General features: G+C 38.3%; 1 protein-coding gene across 3 annotated transcripts in view; it reads left to right on the plus strand.

Moving 5' to 3' along the window:
- The first annotated feature begins 7,464 nt into the window (after nucleotides 1-7,464).
- Nucleotides 7,465-25,446, plus strand: part of Papolg (poly(A) polymerase gamma) — a 57,854-nt gene continuing 39,872 nt past the window's right edge. For 2 of the 3 annotated variants that reach the window (XR_001175303.1, XM_013022523.1), the window contains exon 1: nucleotides 25,203-25,406. Coding sequence is in view for 2 of the 3 variants with exons in the window: in XM_013022523.1 (XP_012877977.1) it covers nucleotides 25,390-25,406 (17 nt within the window). In the remaining variant the exon portion in view is untranslated. Of the gene's footprint in view, nucleotides 7,473-25,202; nucleotides 25,407-25,446 lie in introns of those variants that run through there. The other variant, XM_013022522.1, reaches the window with a different exon arrangement.

Below are 25,446 nucleotides of genomic sequence, written 5' to 3' on the forward strand. Positions count from 1 at the left end.
CTGCCCTCACAGAAAACAATCCCCAACATTGTCAGTTCCTTCCTACCCTTGGAGACTACTCTGCCTTCTTGCCATTGCAGGAAGACAGCGCTCCGAAGGAAGTTCTGGACCCACTGCACCTGTCTCTGGTAAAGATGGTCAACCTAGAGCCTTAACATTATGTGCAGGGTAGGTATTCACCCAGATCCAATAACACTCTCAAAGCCCTACTTGTATCTTGAAATATAGCCATCCTGCTAATTCACTGTCACCTGTTCATCTGCTGGTCAAACAGGGATAGAAGACTTCAGGTTTTCTGGTATACCCATCTGTCACCACCCTGTTCAGTGAGAATTTAGCAGCCATGTGGAAAATATATCCATTTCCCAACCCCTTCACTCTACTCACACCTTCATTCCGTATGATGAACCTCAACTTTACCCTAGTAGTTGCTTCTCCTTCCCCCATTCTTGTCCTTCACTTATTAAGCTGTATGTGCATTGGCTTCCCACCACTCAGGTTTATAACTTCCTTTCCTATCCAACATATATTCACACTTTTATTTCTGACATTCTTAAATTCTTAGCCACTTATCTTTCTTCCTCAACTCTGCAAGGCTAAAATCACAACTGGATGAATCCAATTCTTGTTTTTTCTGCTCCCCACTAAACATTGCTTAGTGAGGATAACAATACCAAGTATTATTGGCAGCTTTATGAGGGAGCACTATTATCATCCACATAAGGCAAATTACATAACTAAGTACCAGATGGAATAATTACCAAGGCCATATAGCTAGTATGCCAGATGATTTAGTGTAATCAGATTTCCTAAAAATATATATATATAAATTAGAGTGTGGGAACAAGAGTACTGGGTAGATGAGTATGAAAAAAAGCACATTATAAACATGTATGCAAATGTGATAATAAAATCCATTATGATATACAATTAAGATACATTAATAAACATATTATTATACCAACAATAAAAAGGGTATGGGTAAATTTTTCCTTATTTCTATTTCTATATAACTACATATTATATAAAACTTACAAGTATTACTAAATAAAACCAATTCTTTTTTTCTTTTTCTTTTTTTCTTTTCCTTTTTTCCTTTTTTTTTTTTTTTGCCAGTCCTGGTACTTGAACTCAGGGCCTAGATACTGTCCCTGAGATTCTTTGTGCCCTGCCACAGCAGCATTTCCAACTTTTCCTGAGTAGTTTATTGGAGATCAGAGTCTCACAGACTTTTCTGCCTGAGCTGGTTTCAAACCACAATCCTCAAATTTCAGCCTCTAAGTAGGAAGGATTACAGGCGTGAGCCACTGGCACCTGGCTTGAAACAAATTCTTAAGTAAGAATATAATAGTTATTAATCTTCATGATTTTCTTGTGCAGATAATCTGTTTTCCAACTATAAATTTCTCCAAAGAAGGGCTGTGACCAATTTGTCCACTTTTGTCCCCAGTATCTGTCTCAATCTTTGATTGATTGTAATTTAAAAAAAAAACAATGAATATAAGCCAGGCACCAATGGCTCACACTTAGGAGGCTGAGATCTGAGGACTGCAGTTTGAGGCTGAAATTTGAGGATCAGGTTCAAAGCCAGCTGGGCAGGAAAAGTCCATGAGACCCTTATGTACAAGTAACCACAAAAGACTAGAAGTGGGGCTGTAGCTCAAGTAGTAGTGCACTAGCCTTGAGCAAAAGTAGCTCAGGGATAGCACCCAGGCCCTGGGTTCAAGCCCCAGATACAGCACAAAAAATAACAAATAAATAACCAGAGAAATTAACCACAGGAAAATAAAATAAAATAAAATGGAAGACTTAAGCCCTAACATACCAATATAATATACCAACTATGGAATCACGTTTTTCAGAGTAGATTAAAAATTATGATGCAGATCCCGGTGCCAGTGGTTCACACCTGTAGTCCTTAACCTTATAAATGCTATCTATAAGCCTACAGCTGATATTATTCTTGGTGAAAGAATTCTTGATGGAGAAAGGCAATATGTCACCACTCTGATTCAGCCTAGTGCTTACAACTCTTCAGATAATGATTTCTCTTATATTGTTTTATATTGAATGTGGCTAATGCATATACTTTTCAATTTGCCCCAACAGAGAGAAGCTGAAGGTGGTGGATTAAGATAGAGTGCAAAGCTCACTTACCCGAACCTAGAATTCAGGGTGCAACTACAGGTCCAAGAGTCACAGGCCCATGTCCAAGCAAATGAATAAAGAGCTGCTGTGACTTCCTGTCCCAAGAGGGTAATGCCACAGTGATTATAACTATTCAAATGTCTAACACTTTCAAATGTAAATCTTATTACTATCCAGATTTGCCAAAGGTTAAGCATTTTAAACACTTCAATCATTCTTAATCCAAATAAGACCTTTAAAAATTCAAAATTAATAAATAACCCCTTTGCCTTTTGCAAGCTGTATAGACCTCCTCAGAAGAAACTTCAGGAAAGATGTAACAGATAGCTTGGCTCCTCCTTAATGCCTCTGTGCCTCATTGCCTCATGAACAAAATGATGATCATAATAACACCTCTCTTATAGGAACACAGAAAGGATTAAGAATGCTAATTATGGTGAAGCATTTAGAAAAATGTTTGTATATAGATGGCCTCCAGATGTTCTCCATCCATAGTTATTGAAGGGACTGGTCTTTTTAAAGGGCATGAACAGATTGCCTTATATCAGTCCTGCCCTGCAACAGAAAATGATTATCCAACATTGGTTGTTCATTGCTACTCACTAAAGCCTGATGAATGAGACTATCTCCAGGAAAGCAAGTCAGAGATCACCAACTGGTTGTCTGCAACTGCATCTACCTGGCCCCCCGAGGCTCTGGAGTTCGTGATATTTTGCTAATCACCTACATTATAGAATTCCCCTCCACTTCAGCCAAACAGCCATGATATATTAGCTAACAATAGTCCTCTCAGATGTAAAAGACTCAGAGTAAAGATTTTTAGCATTTTTCCTTACTTTATGATAAATCATTTTTTAAGTTCCATTTGTGAAACCTCAAGACTAAGTACCTTGAGAAGGAGCCAGGGAGGATTGGAAGGGTTTTCAGTTATATATTGTGCTGGGTATCATGTATGTACTTCTGGCCCTCTCTCTGCCCTTCCCATCAGGTTTTATGCCCACCTGCACAACTGGTATCAGCATATTTATTTTCCAAAATGGGTGAGTATTCTAGATGTAATTTGGAGCAGATTTTCCTTATGTACCTCATAACTGGAAATTCTGGCAATTAGACAAAATACAAATGTGCATTTATATTACTGAACAAAATGTTATTAACTCTGAAGCTAGCAATCTCACATAGAAATTCAGTTTTAGCATGTGTGATGCTCCAGGTATAATCTCTAGAACAAAAAGTAAAACAAAAATCAGTTTAGCAGGGCACCTGTGGCTCAAGTCTGTAACTACTTAGCTACTACTTAGCTACTCTTAGCTACTCAGGAAGCTGAGAACTGAGGAGGTTCAAAGCCAGCCCGGGCAGCAAAGTCTTATCTCCAATTTAATCAACAGAAAACCAGAAGTGGAAATGTGGCTCAAGTGGTAGAGCACTTGCCTTGAGCTAAAGATCTCAGGGACAGTGCCCAAACTCAGAGTTCAAGCCCCATGACTGACCCTCCCCCCCAAAAAAATCAGTTTAAAACTCTCAAAAATTTAAACTAATAGGAAGTAGATTGGAAGTAAATACAAAACTTTTAAAGAATGCAGTTGTTTAATAACTGCATGGAAAACTTTACATTATTCATGAGCCCATATACTTAAAACTTTAATAACATAATATAGAATTAAAGGAATCTAATATAATTTTAATATTAAAATATCATTCTATTATTTGTAGATGTACTTGGTTTGCCTTCATAACACATAGTCTAGAAGAACTATATCAAAGTTTTAATTATTTAGCTGCATTTTGACCATGAGGCTTTCACGAAAAATATTTTATTTGGTCATTTTTTACATCTTCTGAATATGAAGTCACAGTATGTTGTTCAGGCTACTGTTACTATTGTCAAACATCAAAAGAAACTAATTCAAATTCAGAAGTTTTGCTTTGGCTCACAGTTTGAGAGGTTTTAGACCATGGTTGACAGCTCCCTTGTTTCTGGGCCTGTGATGAGGCAGAGCATCATAGCAGAAGGCTGGGGTAGAGCAGAGCTGCTCACATCATGGCAGTTAGGGAGAGGGAAAAAGAGGAGAGGCAGAGTGGGAGGAGAGAGAAGGAGGAAGAGAGAAGGAAGAGGGGAAGGGGTCAGAGACAAGACATGTCTTTCAAAGTCAGGTTCTCGGTTCCTACTTCCTCCAACTAGGCCCTACCTTCCACCAGTTACACCACCTCCCAACAATGTATTCTATTTTGAACACATCAATGGATTAAATCATTGATTAGATCAGAAGAGCAAATCATCTTTCAGAGATAACCCAGAGGTGTGCTTTATTATTCCCCTAGGCATCTCTCAAGTCAGTCAAATTCACAATCAAAATTAACTGCAGAATACAATTTTGACACTTAAATCTTTTATTCCTAATTAATATTTATAACAGCTAATCTGTCTTTAATTCAGACATAAAAAAAGAATATATGTGCCCCACCCTTCAGAACCCACTACTGGCCTGAACCCAGACCAGGATGCCAAACCACTGTGCCCAACCTCACAGGAACCTGCACAAGGTCCTAACATCTAACAGGGACCCATTACACTGCCTGTGCCACTTTGTGCATAAAGCTGCCAAGCTTAAGGTCTGACAAGGATCCACCTAGTGAACCACATCCCACCTTGACTGAACTGAATAAAAAAACTGAATGATTCCCTACAGTCCCTGAACCTGAACCCAAATATGTAAATCACAATGGAAGACTGCAAAATTCATGAACAGTAAAGACACCTTCAAAAAAACTACCAAGGTGATTAATTTATTGAGAGTGAAGATAAACACAGGGAGAAAAAAATTAAATACCGGGCACTGGTGCCTCATGACTGTAATTCTAGCTACTGAGGAAGCTGAAACCTAAGGATCACAATTCAAAGACAGCCTGGGCAAGAAAGTTGGTGAGATTTATTTTTTTATTTTTATTTTTATTTTATTTTGGTCATGCGGCTTGAACTCTGGACCTGAGCGCTGTCCCTCAACACTTTTTTTTCTTTTGTCAGTTGTGGGGCCTGAACTCGGGGCCTGGGCACTGTCCCTCAGCTCTTCAGCTCAAGGCTAGCACTCTACCACTTAAGACCGAGCAGTGCCACTTCCGGCTTTTTCTGCTTATGTGGTGCTGAGGAATTGAACCCAGGGCCTCATGCATGCAAGGTAAGCACTCTACCACTGAGCCACCTTCCCAGCCCCATCTCCCTCAACTCTTTAGCTCAAGGCTAGCACTTTACCACTTGAGCTATAGCTCCACTTCCAGTTTTCTGGTGGTTTACTGGAGATAAGAGTTTCATGGACTTTCCTGCCTGGACTGGCTTTGAACTCCAATCCTCAGATCTCAGCCTCCTGAATAGCTAGGATTACAGGTGTGAGCCACAAGCACCCCACGTTGGTGAGATTTTTAACTCAAACTAACCACCAGAAAACTGGAAGTGGAGCTGTGGCTCAAAGTGGTAGAAAGCTGTCTCTGAGCAACAGAACTCAAGGTCAGCGCCCAGGCCCTGAGTTCAAGCCCCATGACCAACAACAACAACAACAAAAATTAAAGCAATAAGGAGGGAATTTGCAGTTCAAATAAAAAGTAGACCCACTGTCAACTAGAAACATACAGGAGGGAAATGCTGAAGAAAATGTAGAACATCCAAGACAATATGGATAAGAGGATAGAAAAAAAACACAATGAAGGAAACTCAATGAAGGAAAAAAAAACTCAATGAAGGAAATAAAGGACAAAACTAGCACCCTAAGAACTGGCATCATTAAAGAACATGAAAGATTCTATCTCTCTGCTGTAAAGCACAGTTGAAAGCATTAGGCAATATATTATGTGAAGTAGAAAACAGGTGTCCAGAGTTGAAGATAAAGCAGAGGAATTAGAACCAAAAAAAATCACAGGAATGGAAAAATACTCAGAAAATATGAAAGGAACATTCAAGAATTGGTAGATGCGGTCAAATCTATGCATGATTTGGATAGATGAGGGAGAAGAATTCAAAACCAAACACATTGAAAACCTATTCAATAAAATAGTAACAGAAAACTTCTCCAATCTCAAGAGAATCTCATCCACCAGGCAGAGGCAGACAGAACCCCTAGCAGACAAGACCCAAGAAGAAATACTTCTAGACACATCGTTATGAACATTTTAGGTTTAACAAATAAGGAATTAAATTTAAACGCAGCAAAATCAAAGAAGAAATTTTATTACATTGAAAGAAAGGCTAGAATTATGGCAGATTTCTTCACACAAACTCTGAATGCAAGGAGAGTCTGGAGTGGTATCAATCAAGCTCTGAACAACAGCCATCCTAAGCCAGTGTACTCAGCAAACCTAATATTCACAATTGATAGAGAAACTAAAACTTTGCACAACAAACAAAAACTAGAGGAATTCATGAACATTAAACCAGCACTACAAAGGACACTAAAGGGAATTAAACTATCTGGAGAAGACAATCAAAGCCAAGGAAATACAACTTCAAATAAAAGCCACTAGAAAACTAGTAAACACAAGAAGAGGAAGGAAGCAAGCTGTAGGAAAAACAACAAAATGTTAGGAAACGACATATTTCTCCATAGTAACAGTAAGCATTAATGGACTCAACTCCCCAACCAAAAGATGTAGAGCAGCAATTTGGATCAAAAAGCAAGATCCAACCATCTGTTGTCTCCAAGAAACACATCTCACAGTCAAAAATAGACACAAATTCCATGTGAAGGGATGAAAAAAATCTTTCAAGCAAATGCAACCTGCAAGACAGCAGGTTATTGGATATCATACTGATATCCAATAAATAGATTTCTCATTAAAATCATTATGAAGAGACAAGGAAAGTCATTACATATTAATAAAGGGAGCAATCCAGGAAAAAAAAGCACCATGGTTAATATTTATGAACCAAACAATAAAGCACCTAAATATATTAAACAAAGACTCTTAGACTTACATAACATGATAGATCCCAACACAACAATAATGGGAAACTTTAATATTCCACTCTCACCAAAAGACAAGTCAACCAAACAAAAGATCAGAAAAGAAGCTTCTAATTAAATGACACAATAACTCAAATGGACTTAATAGACATCTTCACAATATTCTACCCAACAAACACATGTTCACATTCTTCTCAGCAGTCCATGAAACATTCTCCAAAACTGATCATATTCTAGGACACACAACAAACCTGAGCAAATACAAAAGGATTGAGATAACTACTTGAATCCTATCTCATCATATGAAATTAAACCATTCTCAATAACAAAATATACTGCAGAAAATACTCAAACACATAGAAATGGAAGAACGTATAGCTGAAAAATATGTGGGTCACCGAAGAAATAAAGGAGGAAATCAGAAAGTTCTGAAAACACATAGGATAGAACCCCTGAAATACATCAAAAGCAATGTTGAGAGGAAAGTTCATAGCTCTAAGTTATAACAGCTCAAGTAAATGATTTCATTATTCAACTGAAATTGATAGACAAACAGGAACAAACTAAACCCAAAATTACTAGACAGAGAGATATAGTAAAGATTAAGGCAGAAATCAATGAAATAGGGATTTAAACAACTATACATAAAATCAATAAAACAAAAATGGTTCTTTGAAAAAAATCAATAAAATTGACAGCCTATTAGCTAAATTGATGAAGACTCTCAAATCAATAAGATTAGAGATGCCAAAGAATACATTAGAACAAACATTCAAGAAATCAAAAAAAAAATGAAGCTCTACTTTCAAAACCTGTACTCAAATAAGATGGAAAATCTAGAAGAAAATGGATAAATTCCTAGAGACATACAAACTGCCTAAACTGAACCAAGAAGATATAAACCATAAATAGCCATAACATGCAATGAGATTTAGGAAGTAATCAGGAATCTTCCAACAAGGAAAAGCACAGGTCCCAATGGAGTCACAGCTGAATTCTGTAAGATTTTTTAAAGTTGAACTAACACCATTACTCCTCAATCTTTTCCATGACATAGAAATAGAAGGACCAATTCCAAATTTATTTTATGAAGCCAGCATCACATTCATCCAACAGGTAGAAATCCAATGAAAAAAGAGAACTATAGACCAATATCTTTGATGAATACAGATGGGTGATCAAGTGGGTTTTTATCCCAGAGATGCAGGTTCATTTAACATATATAAATCAATAAACATAATATATTACATTAAAATAGCTGAAGACAAGAACCACATGATCATCCCAAGAGATGTAGAAAAAGTCTTTGACAAAATTCAATATCTATTCTTGTTAAAAGCTCTGGAGATGCTAGGAATAGAAGGGAAATGCCTCAAAATAATCAAGGCTATATATGACAGACCAATAGCCAATATCATACTGAATGGTGAAAAACTAAAAACGTTTTCTCTAAAATCAGGAACAAGGCAAGGATGTCCCCTCTCTCCACTCCTTTTCAATATAAGTTCTGGAATTCCTAGCCAGAGCAATAAGGCAAGAGACATAAAAGAGATTCATGTAGGAAAAGAAGTCAAACTATCCTTATTTGCAGATGGCATGATCTTATATCTAAAGCACCCAAAAGACTCCATCCCCAAGCTCCTAGAGCTAATCCATAACTTTCACAAAGTAGCAGGATACAAAATTAACCCACAAAAAGTAGTAGCCTTTCTGTATACCAACAATGTCCAAGCAGAGAGGGAATATAGGAAAACAACTCCATTTGCTATAGCCTCAAAAAAATATCTAGGAATAAACCTAACCAAGGAAGCTAAGGAACTTTGTAGCTAAAAGTATAAAAACTTGAAGAAAAAAATCAAAGATGACATCAGGAAATGGAAAGACCTTATATGTTCATGGATAGGTAGAATTAATACTGTAAAAATGGCCATACTGCCAAAAATAATCTACAAAGTTAACACAATCTCCATCAAAATCCTACTGATTTTCTTTACCAAGATAGAGAAGACAATCCAAAAATTTATATGGAACAACAAATGACATGGAATAGGCAAAGAAATTCTAGGCAAAAACTGTAACACAGGTGGTATCATAATCCCAGATCTCAAGCTTCACTACAGAGCTACAATAACAAAAACAGTTTGGTATTGGCACAAAAATAAACCTAAAGGCCCATGGAATGGACTAGAAGACCCAAAAATGAAATCATACACTTACAGTTATCTGATATTTAATAAGGGAGCAAAAGACATACAGTGGAAAGAAATAGCCTCTTCAAAAATTGGTGTTGGGAAAACTTGGCATCCATATGCAGAAAACTAAAAGTGGACCCCTGTTTGTCACCATGTGTGAAGACTCAGGGTCTATGTTGAGGGGGCAGAATGATGCAGGCTCCAGCCTCAGGATTATCTGAGGACTGTGTTTGGGATTAGGAAAGCTCTTGGAATGCCAGGCTAGAAAGGGAAAATGTTCTCTCTCCTTATCTCAAAACACATGTCACAGACTCCTGGGAGCTGAGGAAGCAGCTCTTCTGCTTGCTTAAGCATAGATGAACAGCTGGTCAAGCATTTTCCTGAGATTGGAGAAGTGGTTTGAGCTTGCTCTAAAATAGTTTAGATAATAATATACCTAGACATTGTCTCATAGGTTAAGTAAAAATGTATCTGTTACAATTTTTGTGTGAATGTTTTCTGACCAAATCTTGGCAAAGATTATGCTTGCTTGTCTTTAAATACCCTCTAACAATAAAGCACAGCATGCAGTGGCAATTGCTGTTTGCATGCTGCATCCCCTGTGTCCTGGTGATTTCGTGACCCTTACCCAGGGACCCCAATGCACTAGACATTGACAACCATGCACTAATATCAACTCAAAGTAGACTGAAGACCTCAACATTAGACATGAAACTTGGAAATTGCTGCAAAAGGGAGTAGGAGAAACATTAGAACTTATAGGTAGATACTTTTTGAAGAGTCCCAGAGGCACAGCAGATAAGAGAGAGACTTGAAAAATGAGATTATACCAACATTAAAAGTTCCTGCACAGCAAAGGACATAGTTACTAAACCAGGAAGACAGCCAACAGTCTAGGAGAAGATTTTCACTAGCAATACATCTGACAAAGGCCTAATATCCAAAATACAGGAGCTCAAGAGCTAATAAACCAAATCCCAAAGCTAATAAACCAACACTAAATGGGCAAAGGAAGTAAGAAGAGACTTCTCAGAAAAGGTAAGAACGATAAAGAAACATATGAGGAAATGCTCAACCTCCCTGGCCATAAAGGAAATAGAAATCTAAACACCTCTGAGATACCATGCTCACCCGTTAGATTAGTCAACATCGTGAATTGGAACAATATCAAATGTTGGCAGGAATGTTGAGGAACCCTATTGTGTTGCTGGTGGGAATGTAAACTAATACAACCACTTTGGACTGCAGTCTGAAGATTCATCAAGAAACTAAACATGGATCTTCCCTAGGACCCAGCCATACCATTCCTGGGCATTTACTCAGTAAATCACAAGCCAGGATAAAGATACCTGCAAATACATGTTCACTGCTGCACTATTCACAATAGCCAAATAATGGAAACAGCCCAGATGCCCTACAATAGATAAGGAAAAAATGTGGTGACTATATATAATGGAATTATACTCATCCATTAAAAAGATTAAAATTATGTCATTTGTAGGGAAATGGATGGACCTAGAACAAATCATATTAAGTGAGGTAAGCCAAGCTCAGACAAATAGTATATGTTTTCTCTCACATGTGGAAGTTAGATCTAAAATATAACTGAACATGATAACTATACAAGACTCTAGGCATTCACACACAGTAAGACCAAAGGAGGACATTCTCGGGAGAGGAACACAGAGGTTCAATGCTTCTCTGCCTCTGATCATACAAAATACTATTTATCAAAATAAACTCCAGGAAATGGAAACAAAACATTTTCCTTTTTTTTTCTTGGTCATAGGGCTTAAACTTTGGGCTTGGGTGCTGTCTCTACACTCTTCAGCTGAAGGTGAGCACTCTTCCAATTGAGCCACAGTGCCACTTCTGGCTTTTTCTGTTTATGTGGTACTGAGGAATTGAACACAGGGCTTCATGCATGCTAGGCAAGCACTCTACCACTAAGCCATATTCCCAACCTCTTTTTTTTTTCCTTTTTGTCTTATCTGTTCATTTTTGTGTCTTGGGGTGGGGGGGGGACAAAGAGAACACAAAAATGGAGGGACAGAGTAAATAAATGCAGCAGTGGTACTCAGCAGAAACCATGTTGAAAACGGACAATACAACTTGTGGGTGGGAATGGGAGGGAAAAACTAGGAGAGAAAAAAGGAAGGTGCAACATTGTCTAAAAAATAATGTACTAATTACCTGTCTTATAAACAGTAACCCCTGTTATTGCATACCACCTTTATAATAACAACAAAAATAATTTTAAGAATTTAAATTAGGTGCAGTAGCACATCCCTGTAATCCTAGATATTTAGGAGGCAGAAATTTGGGGAATCACATTTCAAGAACAGAGGTTAGATAAAAAGTATTACTCCTTGTTGGTTCAATAAAGTGGGCAAGGTGGCTGGAACTTGTGATCCCAGCTCTGATTCTAGTAAGAGGATCTTAGTTCAAGGCTGGCCCCAGGCAAAAGCATGAGATCCTATCTAAAACATAAAACACAAAAGTAGCATGAATTTGGCCACAATAAACACCCTCTGGTTTGTGGGGGGGGAAAAAGCACAAAAGTAGTAGGGGCATTGGCTCAAGTGGTGGGGCATCTGCAAATCAAGGCTCTGAGTTCAAACTCCAGTGCCACCATATATATATAGATAGATATATAGGTAGTATATAGTATATGTATATATACTGTAATACTATATATAGTATATATGCTTATATATAACATTTTAAAGGAGAGAGGTTTTAGAGAGAGAAAAAGTACCCTGAACACATTTTTATTTCACTGGACTTCTACCATTTACCATAAGTAAAATAAAAAAAACATCTTTTGAGATTTCCCAAGTTATGAATCCTAGGTACAAAGCTCTTTCAAGAGCATCCTGAAAAACCTTTCAGAATTTCACTTGCCATGCACCAAATGTAGTGTCTTTGTTGAATGTGTTGTTTCATATGGTTTATGTACACAGAACCATGTCAAGAAAATCAGCTCTGTGGATAATGTCTAAATGTGCTTGCCTTGGTGACAGATATTTTTGGATCTTTCTGAAGTCAACAGCACAGTGAATCCTATTGATAAAATAGTAATAGAATGAAAAATCAGTTAAGTATCATGCAATTGTCATTGCATAGAACAAGCATGATCAAGGGTAACAATAACTTAGGAATTGCAAGCCTTTGATGTCCAGTTCCTTTAGCTTTGTGTTCAATGAAGTGATTAGAAAGCAGACTAATGTAACAGGATTACTGGCTATGGGTTAAATAATGGTGAGTCTCTCTCATCATTCTTCAGCTAAAAGCAAATTATGGAGCAGATAAGAGATCTGAGAGCTCTCTTATCTTTTACTTACTATGAAAGATGCTCAAATATAATGGAACAGCAGCTATTATGTGCTTTAAAGGCACCTGAACAAAAGAAAAGTCTTATTAATTTATGTCACAGAAAACCATCCCAATGAAGCAAGGCTAGGTAATAGGTCAATAGATACCTACACAGAAAGTACTTAATTGCCTGGAACCTGATGAAGAAATAACTGACATGATTTATAAATTCAAGTCTTGCCTTTCCTACATAATACATGTTGCAGACATTCTCCTTTCTGCTTCAGAAATAAGCTGATGTTGGTACACACGCAATTATAACTGAGGCATAGATGAAAATTATATAACATTTGCTTACTGTAAGAAGCCAACTATACACCTCCTTTGTTCCATGTTTTTCAAGCAATTGTGCAAAACAGAAACACAATGCTACAATATTACAGGTAAGAAATATAAGGAAAAACAAAAATCTGGTATCTATGAAAAATGTCCAAAAGCCATCCTTTTAAGATTGGCACAGAGCTTCAGATTGAGGGACTGATTCCATAAAATGGGTGAAAAGCACTCAAATCTTTAACCTTAATTATTCATGTATCCCAGAATACCTAGAGCAACTACTAAGAAAATGTACTCCAAAACACTATAAAACAATCAAGAATTTTAAATGTTCAAGTAAGAGAGAAAGTAAGCAGAAAATAATTCATAAAAGGTAAAACATATTAATAATTAGTGAACTGTGAGGTATAAGTGACTCATGCTTGTAATCCTAACTGCTCATGGGGCTGAGATATGAAGGTCAATGGGTCAGCTGGGATAGGAAAGTCTGTGAGACACTTATCTCAACTAACAACCCAAACAAAGCCAGAAATGGAGCTATGGCTCAAGAGGTAGAGAAGTAACCTTGAGCACAAAAGCTCAGGGACCACCTGAGTTCAAGCCCCAGAGCCAACACAAAATAATAATCATAAATAAATAACAATAATAACCTTAAATGTAAGTGGACTAAATAAACCAACTAAAAGAGATTGAGGATAGATTTTAAAAACATCTTAAGCATATGAAACACATGAACAAAAAAACCCATGAAGCAAACACTGACAACAGAAATAAATTACAAGTGAAGAATTCAACACTCCATTCTCAACAACTAACAGAATCTACATAAATGAAAACTCAATTTTAAAAACCTGCAAAGAACTCAACAACAAAATCAAAACAACAGGATCTAATATATAAAATACCCGACAGCACAATGTACATTTCTGTTAAACACTTAGAATTAATCCTAAGCCACCAAATAAACTTCAACAAAGTTGCTGAAAGCATGCAGAACATATCCTAAATATGCACTATGGTATAGTCAAACTAGAAATGAATAGCAAAAGATAACAGGACAATCTTCAAACACTGAGAAATAAACAATACACTTCTAAACAATGCATGGATAAAATAGAAACTCTTAAGGAAAATGGAGGGCTGGATGTTGTGGTATATGTTTACAGTCCCAGCTAATGAAGAGTTAAAGGTAGGAAAATCAGGGTCCAGGACTTGCCTAAGCAAAAGTGTGAAGAAAACAAAAGGACAAGAGGCCTGGCTGAAATAGTAGAGTGCTTACCTAGCAAGTTTGAGGCCTTGAATTCAATCTCCAGTACTAAACAAACAAACACAAAAATGAATAGTAAAAAGAGAGAAAACGTATCAAAGTATGTAGAATTTATCTAACTGTAGTTAAATAAGAAAATTCAAATATTAAATGCTACATTGGGAGAGAAAAAAAAGAAGTCTTGTATGTGTAATATATCAGGCATGAAACAAGGAATAACACTGCATACTCTACAACTAAATTAAAATATTAGAATAATACCAGTTAACATTGTAAATTTGACATCTCAGAAAATAACCACCACAACTCAACCAAGAAGAAATAGACAACTGTAGTAATCTTATGGGGCCCCCCCTTTTTTTGCCTTGTAGCCTTTTTAAAAATTTGGGGTTAGGGATCAATTACAAAGCAATCCATTGATGAATTCAACCTAAATTAAATTAATACCAATTTTACTCAATCTTCTCCAAAAAAAATCAAAAAGGAGGGGCTGGGAAGGTGGCTCAGTGGTAGAGTGCTTGCCTTGCATGCATGAGGCCCTCGATTCCTCGGCACCACATAAGCAGAAAAAGCCAGAAGTAGGGCTGAGGCTCAAGTGGTAGAGCGCTGGTCTACAGCTGAAGAGCTGAGGGACAGCACCCAGACCCAGAGTTCAGGCTCCACAACAAAAAGGAAATGTTACTCAATTTATTTTATGAATCTAAAGCAAAAGGCAAAATGAAAAAAGAAAGTGTAAGCTAATATATCACTTAGATTACAAAAATCTTCAACAAAAATGTTAGCACACCTAATCCAACAGTATAGCCAAAGAATTACATACTAAATGGGTTTTGGTGTATAATTTGTAACCAAATGGGATCTATTCCATATATGTAAGACTAGATTGACATTTTTTAAAAAAAATAAAAATAAAAAGGAATCCATATATCCACAAGCCAAAGGGGGAAAAATATGGTGATATCAACTGCTAAAAATACATTTGGCAAAATATAATACTTATTCAAAAGAAACTCTTAGCAAACTAAAGATAGCAAGAATTTCCCCAACTTGATAGACAGCACATACTGAAAGTCTATGTCTCACATCAAACTTTTAAATTTTTCTCTAAGAATGTCCTCTTATCATATTCATTTCACATAGTCTTGAAATTTCTACTTTGTGCCATAAAAAAGAAAGAAAAAAATATGGATCAGGAAGCAAAAACAATAAAAATTCTAATTTGTAGGTATAACAGGGGTATCTATGTACATATTCCAAGGAAGCTACCAAAAAACTTCTAAGAATACTAAGTTCAGAGAGGTCACAGATACAAGTTTAACACATCAAGATCAATTGCATTTCTATGGTAACAATGAACATGTGAAAATAAAAAGTTAAAGCACAGGACTGGGAAGTTGGCTCAGTGGTAGAGTGCTTGCCTTGCATGCATGAGGCCCTGGGTTCAATTCCTCAGTACCACATAAGCAGAAAAAGCCAGGAGTGGTGCTATGGCTCAAGTGGTAAAGCGCTAGCTTCAAACTAAAGAGCTGAGGGACAGTGCCCAGGCCCAGAGTTCAAGCCCCACGACTGGCCAAAAAAAAAAAAAAAAGTTAAAGCACAATAATATATAAGATCATCACAAAGAAAATTAAATACTCAGAGATAAATTGTAAAGCACACAGGGGCGATCTCTATGCTGAAAAATACAAACCGCTAATAAAAGAAATTAAAGATCTAAATAAATGGAGAGGTATATAATGTTTACAGACTGGAATACTTAATATAACACAGATGTCAATTTTCCCCATATAGGTTTTATGAAATTTCTCTAATAATTCTAGAAATTTTTAATACATAGGCAATCTTAATATAAAGCAATGATCTAGTGTAGTTTAACACTTTGGGGAGGGGGAGTTTGAAATCAGGGCTTCATGTTTGGTAAGAAGGTGCTTACGAATAAAGCTGCTGTAACACTCATGTACTAACACTCGTGTACAGGTTTTAGTATGTATCACTTTGCATTTCTCTAGAATAATGCAAGACACTCTATCAGGCACATGAGCCACCTATTTTTCTCTCTAATTTCACAATCAACATCAAATATTTCTGAGAGTCCTAGTCACCAAAATATGTGATTTCTAGGGGCTGGGAATGTAGCTCAGCGGTAGAGTGCATGCCTTGCAAGCATGAGGCCCTGGGTTCGATTCCTCAGCACTACATAAACAGAAAACGCTGGAAGTGGTGCTGTGGCTCCAGTGGTAGAGTGCTAGCCTTGAGCTGAAGAGCTGAGGAACAGCACCCAGACCCAGAGTTCAGGCCCCCTGCCTGGCAAAAAAAAAAAAAAAGTGATTTCTCCCACCAAGCAATCCTTCAGTGAATTCCCCAGTAGTGTCCTACAGTTTCAGTTTAACTCTTATGCAGTCTATTTAGAAATGATATCTGATCTCACAGGTTGAGACCAGACACAATTACCTCACTTCAGATGCCAATCATTAGCCTGGGCAACCAGACTTCTGGTGACTGGTACTTTTGACTGACTGATACAACCTGATTTCTGCAGCTTTCTCACTGGGTATAGTATACCTCACAGCACTCAGGGAAAGTTAGCTACATCTGTCACTTTATTATAAACGACATCTTAAAGGATACAGATGAATGGTCAGATAAAAAATATGAAAGAGCAGAACAGGCAGAGCTTTTTTTTTTTTTTGTCGGTTTGTGGGGCTAGAAATCAGAGCCTCAATGCTATCCCTGAGCTCTTTTGCTCAAGGCGAGCACTCTCTCACTCTGAGCCACAGCTCCACTTCCAATTTTCTGGTGGTTAATTGGAGATAAGAGTCTCACGGACTTTCCTGCCCTGGCTGGCTTTGAACTGTGATCCTCAGATCTCAGCCTCCTAAGTAGCTAGGATTACAGGGGTGAGCCACTAGTACCCAGCTAAGGCAGAGCTTTTATGTTCTCTGTGGGCCCTTTTTCTTCCTGAACCTCCACAGTCTGAACAAGCCAGAGCTCATCAAATCTTAACAGTTTTTATAAAGCTTGATCTTCAACCCAGCCCCTTCCAGGAAGTTGTTGGATGAAGATGAAATGTCAGACCTTTCATTTCCTAATCATGTGTTTTTTCCAGTTACTAGCACAGAGTCTATCTAGGGGTTCAACTTTTTTTCCCCCAGATACTAGCACTGAGTCTATCTAGGGGACCAGCTTCTAGTCATAGAGCATACAATCCTATGGGATCTGAAAGAGGTAACTTAATAACAAAAGAGGCATCAATCACTGAAGAAAATTCAAAGGCTTCAGGACCTCTATAGAAAGAAAAAAAAGATTAAAAAAATATCTTCCATGTTTTACCACATCATGTCTTTTTAGTGTTCTTTAGAGTAGTTTCTCGGCCTTTCTTTGTCTTGGCATTTTTATAAAACTACAAGCAATTTATTTATAACCTTGATTTGGGTTTATCTGATATTTGCTCATGAGTAAATCTAAGGTTATATGTTTTGAGCAGAAAAAAATAACACAGAAGTGACATTGTATCTTTCGTGGTGCAAAATATAAGGCGATAGATAATGTCAATTGTCCCTATAATAGCAATGTTAACTTTAAAAAAAATTTTAGATGAGGTCTTCCTATGTAATCTAGGTTGGCCTAGAATTTGAGATCCTCCTATTTTAGCCTACTGAGTGCTGGGATTAAAGATATGCACCACTAAGCCTCATAATCTTGATCACTTGGTTAAAGTCCAGCCTTCTCAGCTATAAATTTATCTATTTAGCTGATTTGTGTTCTGGGGTAGGGATGATGCTATGTTTAATAGTATTTTTTATTACCTTTAAATAGTTGTACAAAGAGGTTTCAGTTCAACCTCATAGTGTATTTTAAATCTTGTTGTCTAATTATTAATGATACATGAAAACTTAATTGATATAGTATATTAACCTGGTATCCTACAACCTTAGTAGATTCTAATTTCTCTATAAAATTTGGTGCTTCAAATTTTTACTTTTTTTTTTCAATTTTTGTGTGTGCCAGTTCAGGGGCTTACACTCACAGGGCCTAAGTACTATCCCTAAGCTTTTTTTGCTCAAGGTAAGTGCTTTACCATTTGAGCTGCAGCTCCACTTTCAAGTTTTTGGTGGTTAATTGGAGATAAGAGACGCATGGACTTTATTGCGTTGGCTGGCTTCAAAGAATAATTCTCAGGTCTCAATCTCCTGAGAAGCTAGGATTACAGACATGAGCCACCAACTCTCAGCTCAATTATTTTTAAATTCTTTGTTTTCTACCTTTAGGTTATTAAAAAAATTTAAGTATATGAGTAGCTAATTCCATGTAATGATAGTTTTTACCTTCTTTTTCAAGAGTTACACATCTTACTTTGTAGTTTTATTTTCATACTTGCTAGCATAGTAAATTGATATGGTAGTAGACATCCTTGTCTTATTTCCAACCTTAAGGGGAAAAAGATTTTTATATTTTATTAGTTAAGATATTTGCTATAGCTATTTTATAGGGCCATTTATCAAATCAGAAAGGAATATTTTCTAACCCTTGACACTTGACCTTTTGCTTTTAGTCATGGACATAATTTTACCAAATGCCATTTCCTCCTCTACTGAAATGTTCTGATTATTTTTCACTGTTTTCCTCAAAGAGACCTGGATTGCAATTCTCCTGATTACCTACTGTAGCTGGGATGACAGGTATGAACCATCACTCCAGCATTTTAAGTTGAGATGGGAAGTCCTGTTTTTCAGGACTAGCCTCGAATTTCAATCCTTCAAGTAGTTAGGATTACAGGAACAAGCCACTGGAGCCTAGAAAAGTTCATGCTTTTAAGGAATTTACTTCATACTTTCAATTAAATTTCACCATTCCAATAGGTATGCTATTTTGATTCCCGGCTATGAAAATGGACATAAGCATACAGCTTTTGTAAATGCTTCAGAAATGTCTGAATTTGTTTTAAATGCCAGGGATGCACACATTCAGAAACAAAATGTCATGAAAAATGCTACAAAGGGGCTGGGAAGGTGGCTCAGTGATAGAGTGCTTGCCTTGCATGCATGAGGCCCTGAGTTCGATTCCTTAGCACCACTTAAACAGAAAAAGCTGGAAGTGGCTCTGTGGCTCAAGTGGTAGAGCACTCACCTTGCGCTGAAGAGCTGAGGGACAGTGCCCAGGCCCAGAGTTCAGGCCCCATGACCAACAAAAAGAAAAAGAAAAAAGAAAAGTGCTACAAAGGTGCTAATATATTTAGGACTTTCTTCCTGCACCATAACCCAATATGTTGGACAAAGAAACTATATCTGATTAAGGAAATCAAAGGAATAAAACTGCCAGTGACAAGACCACGAAGTGATTAGAAGAGAACTGGTTGAAAATTTAAATACCCTCTTTAGCCATTAACCTCCAGCTGCCAAAGAGAAACAAAAAGCAAAATTAACATGATTGTAAACTAAGCACTGTGTCCATTGGCTACGGTTTTGCCTGCTGAGGGAGAAATGGTTTGATCAAAGCAAGTGAATCTGTTAAGAACTGTGTGATCAGTGCTGTTTCTGAGAGTGCACTGCTAGGATCCATTACCCAGCCAGTTTCAGGAACAGGTGAGTCCCATAATTACTCTTGGTCTCAATTTGGAGGAAAGCAAGAAACCTACCTCCTGTGTACTGAGTTTATATGTGAACCCCCTGAGTTCTGGGGAAAGTTTTCAAATTGGCATAAAGACTTTTTCTGCCCTTTCAAATGTGTGGAGAAGAAGCAGTTGGGAGGGAATTCTGAGTCCTCTCACTTCAAGCAGTTAAGGTGCCTCACAGGAAAGCTGTTGATTGCTATAGTGTTTGATTTAAAGGCTCTTTCCAAGAAGCTAGCAGATTTTGTAATTCAAGAAAATACTCTAAGGAACCCAGGAGCTTCAATCCACAAGCATAATCCATGAAAATAGACACTTAAAAATGAAAACCTTGTTAAGAAAAAAAAATCTCTTAAAACAATGGACTCAGAGTATGTCCAGAGCTTTACACAGTGTTCTACATATAGGAAAATGAACAGGCACCTAGCTTGCCCCTTCTTTGTACCTTTTAAATCATACAGATAAAATAGTCCCCCCCCCATTATTGAGAGATTGGTATAGAAACCCCTCCTCCACAGCTGACAAAATTATAAAAAAGATGTTGCAGTCCTTTTTATAAAATGGCGTAGAATTCCCACATCATCTATGTACATCCTCCCATATAATTAAAAAATGTGAGGATCATTTATAACCTCCAGTACCATGTCGATGCTACGTGAATAGTAAGGAATAGCAACAAAGGAAAGAGTCCATACATGTTCAGTGCAAACTGAATATTTTCAATCTCAGGTTGGTTGAATCCACAGATGTAAAATCTATGGATATGGAGGATTGACTATAACTACATCAGCAACAAAAATTTCACATTAGAAACACCGAAACATTTGTATTAAAATTCAATGCTGAAGGAACTTAGCAAAATAAAAATAAACCATGGAAGGCAAACTTCTGAGAGAAGACAAGTTACGGGTGCAAAGCTAGAAGGTGCTAGAGATTCATAATGCAAAGCGGTGGATGCTAATATGACAGTGGGTTAAAAGAAAGTGGGTTGAGCTGGGTGCTCGTGCCTCTGCTTTATAATACTAGTGAATATATGCCTTATAATATAGGCTGAGATGTAGAGGATTGTGAACTGAAGCCAGCTTAGGCTGAAAAGTCTGTGAGACTCTATCTCCCACCTCCCCCCCCCGCCAAAAAAACCACCACACCCCAAAACCAATACAAAAAGGTAGAGATGAATGTATAGTTCAAAAATGCTAAGTGAATAGGAGGCCTGAATTCAAACCCCAATATTATCAAAAAGAAAAGAAAGTATTGTGAGGCTTTTTAGGAAATTGCAAGGCTTGGGTTTCCCTCCCTCTTCTGACATACATCCTGAATACTGAGCTGAGGTTGCAATAAAGCACAAATTAGCCATTCAAGAATAAAACCTGAGGGGCTGGGAAGGTGGCTCAGTGGTAGAGTACTTGCATGCATGAGGCCCTGGGTTCCATTCCTCAGCACCACATAAGCAGAAAAGCCGGAAGTGGCGCTGTGGCTCAAGTGGTAGAGCGCTAGCCTTGAGCTGAAGAGCTGAGGGACATCGCCCAGGCCCAGAGTTCAGGCACCACAACCGAATAAAACCTGAAAGAGTAGGGTCCTTTGCCCAAAAATCTATTCACATTAGAGCTTCAACTATGACTCCAACTCCTTCATTACATTCTCATTCTCCTCCATAATTTTAACTTCATTGCTGGTATGTCATTACTGCCAGCTTTCTTTTCCCCCTTCCTTACTTCTGGATCCTTCTATCAAATATATGGTTGGAGGAGGCATGGCTCAGTGGTAAAGCACCCACCTAGTAAGTGCAAGGTCCTGAGTTCAAGCCCCAGTACCACAAAAAACAATATGGTTTTTTGAGGGGAGGGGTCCAAATCCGTTTCTGTCAACATCCAACCAAGCTCTTGTTTGCTCAAAATCAATTGAGCAAAACTAGATATGTGTCCATTGATACTGAACTCAATCATATATTTTTCTTATTTGTTGTTATTCAAAGTTAGGAAGGAATCTTTCATAGTTGTTCCAGTGAAGAGACATGCTTCCACTCCCTATAAGATAAATTCTTAAAGTAAAATTTTAGAAAATATTTATCAGTGTGTGGACAAAGAAACTATTTAGAGTCAAGGTGACTGAGCTTAGGTTCCAGCTTTTATAGGACTTGTCTAGAAAAGCTAGTTTCCCAGAACCTGAGGATATTTAGGCGTTTGTAGCCCCTTTTTGCTAGGGATAAAAACAAACAAACAAAAAAGCCATCATGCAGGAAGCTAAGTTTGAGAACTATCCTTCCCGCTGATAGAAGGAAAAACCTTAGTCCCAGCAGGCACAATCTGTAGGCAACCCCAGCATTAGGTTTCCATGTTTTGGATTTAGTTTCAGTTTTTGATCGTACCTAAGTATTACATTTTTTTCCATTCATTCTTTAGTATTCTTTTGTTTGCTTGTTGTATTTTTACAGTGCTAGGGATAGAAGCCATAGCCTCACTTATTAGGCAAGTGCTCTACCACTGAGCCCTATTCATTCTTTAAAAAGTGTGAACAGGTGCTAGTGGCTCATGCCTATAATCCTAACTACTCAGGAACCTGACATCAGAAGATTTCAGTTCTAAACCAGACAACAAAAAGCCAGAACTAAAGCTGTGGCTCAAGTGGTATAGAGTGAATCTTGAGTGAAAAAGCTCAGGGACTTCGCTCAGGCCCTGATTTCAAGCCCTCGTAACAATACACACACACATGCATTGTAGTCATGACCTCTATAATGACCTACTGAAAACCGGTGTGAACAACATCATGCTATAAAAAACAACACCATGCTACATCTGCAAAAAAAAAAAAAAGGAATTTTCTAGCTAATGAAATGTTGTCTAGAGATGAAAAGGCTTCAATGAAATAACTGTATAACATTCAGACTCACCAAATATTAGTAAAAAGGGGCAAAAAGTAGATGAAGAGATAAAGAAAAATATTTAGAAAAGAAATGAGTTAAAAATAAATCCATTCAACAAATATTTATTGAGTACTTATGCTAAGTTCTGAAAATGAACTAGAACACAAGACTGATACAGCCCCTGTCCTACAAACAAGTAAACAGCCTAATAGATCTTAATATGATAAATGAATAATTTGTAAAGAGGTTTTTCCTCAGTCACTTGCAATAATTTTTTAAGATAAACTCTATAAAGCCCAGGCTGGCCCTAGCACTGCAAAATATTAAAACAAAACAAAAACTGTAGTTCTGTGGTTCTCTGAGCTAATCACATGCCCTTTAACTAAGTCCCAGGCTGACTCAAATGCAGCTGAGACCCTCCAGACTTAGATGCAAAGAAGACAGGAAGGTGACCATGAATCAGAAATGTACAATCTGTCCTATCTCTGAAAGTCCTTAAGCACCATCCCAAGAATGAGGGAAGAGTGGGTAGAAAATTAAGATTATCTGTCTTCTATCGCAATGTGGAGATTAGAATAAAAATTAAAGTTCTGAAAATAAAGCACTAATTCTTACATGTCTGAATTCTTGAATTCAGATTCCTATGGGCTATCCATACTTTCTTTACTTCTCTTATAATTCTCTTTGTTTGGCAGATGAGTATTTTCTTTGCTGTTGCAAAATTGGTTAATATTCTAACAAATGTTGAAACTGTAACATTTATGGCAATAAATCAATAAGATGATAAACATGAGTGTTCACTAGGGTTGTGTTTGGTTGCAGGTAAAAGCGGGATTTAACTAAGTAGGGGCAAGTAGTCCAAAGCTGGTATGCAGTGATTCTATGATGTCCTCAAAGACCTCAGTTTCATCTGGATCCCCTGGGTTCACCACCCTTACCACTGGCTTTGTCCTCACGATTACAAGTTGGCTGCTGTACTCCAAGTACCAGGTCTGCATCTCAGGCAAGGATAAGATGCTGAATGGATAAAAGGCAAAGCCATCTGTGTCTTTCCATTTCAGCAGGGAAATAACATCCAAGGAAAAAGTTTTCTTAAGGTTAATATAAAAACAAATCTTTTAGGTTCTCTGGCTGAAGGTATATTTCGAATGGTAGATTGCCAATCTGGCAGAGGTGAAGACTTGTGATAAAACCCCAGTTTGCTCCAAAAAAAAAAAAAAAGCTTATTTTTAGGTTCTTGAGATCACACTAGTAAACAGCAAAACTAGAATTCAAATTTAAGTCTGCCTTTGTACTGAAGCCCATGTTATGCCTCCTGGAATAGGCTTTGCCTTCTCATCTGATCTCTATTCCCAAATCTTTTAATTTCAGCAGCACCCTCTCTTCTAGGAAACCACCATTACCCCACACCCCCAGATTAGGTGGCCCTCTGTGCCTCCCTTGTCATTACTGATCACATCCATATCACCCATCATACTTTATGATTTGTATATAACATCTCTTCTACCAGACAGTGGACTCTTGAGGGCAAGAATTAAGTTTCTGCGGTACCCAGCACAAAGCTCTACAACAGAATACCACTTATATCTGATTGCTTGCTCCACTAAGCTATGAACTTGATAAGGTCAAAAAGTGCATCTGGTTTACGCACCAGTAAATCCCTGAAGCCTAACACAGTCCCTGGCACGGACCAGGTTTCCGATACATACTTGTGAATGAACAAATGAATAATTCAGTAAGCAATCTGCATTTACTGTGCCTCTGACTCACATTCCAAGAATAAGCAGCTTTTGGCACCCGTTCCCTGGGAAGGATTTCGTATTTGACAGTACTCCTAACCTCTAACATCGTTAAGCTGGTCGCTTCCCCACGGTTTCCTTCCCCGCATGGACTATGATTTCCACCATTCCAAAGTGTGAGAGTTTGATTCCGTCTCTCATTTCTCTTATGGTAAACTGGTAGCGATTCCTTTCAATCCCCCACAAGCTAAGCGCCAGAAGGTTGTGAACGGGGGAGGGAAGTGGCACTTAACGATCGCAGTGACAGTGAAGACCCCTTAGAATAACGTGTGCCCAAGTCTCACCCTCCTGCAGTTTGACCCTCTGGTGACAAGAAGTGGCCGGATTAGCTCTGACTGTGGGAGAGTGGGAAGAGTTTCAAATTAGTGGTAAAATCGGGAAAGGCTGAGGTCTTGTACATATATATGTATGTACATACATATATATATGCTTTCAGTGAAAAAAAACATGTTTGCAAACTACTTTCCGAGCGTTTTACCTTGACAGACAGGCGACCCGTCAGAGGAGCGCACCCAGCGCGGTGCCCGAGCAGCGTGTGCGAGAGGCGCGCGCAGCGAGCGTCCTGGCCAGCGTGCCGGAGGCAAGCGCTCCGCCGCGGTGGGCGGGGCCACCTGAGCCCGCCCCGCCCCCGCCCCAGGCTGAAAAGGCGCGGCCGAGGGCGGGCTCAGGCCGGCGGAGGCGGGGCCACGGGAGGCGAGAGGCAGGCTGGGAGAGGGCCGCCATATTGGCGTCGGCCGCGCTGTATTGTCATAAATAGAGCCGGTTTTGTGGTGTTTTCACTGCTCGGTTGGGTGCCTCAGCAGTAGTGAGCGCGGAAGTGAGAGCGCGGAGCGAGCTCGGAGCGACGGGAGGAAAGCCGACAGAGGGACTCGGACTCCACAGCGAAAAGACAGGGAGACGCAGGAAGCGATGAAAGAAATGTCTGCGTAAGTGGCGGGGGGCGGCGGTTGGCGGTGCGGTGGGAGC

This window comes from Dipodomys ordii, unplaced genomic scaffold (assembly GCF_000151885.1).
Source record: "Dipodomys ordii isolate 6190 unplaced genomic scaffold, Dord_2.0 Scaffold63, whole genome shotgun sequence".
Taxonomy (NCBI): domain Eukaryota; kingdom Metazoa; phylum Chordata; class Mammalia; order Rodentia; family Heteromyidae; genus Dipodomys; species Dipodomys ordii.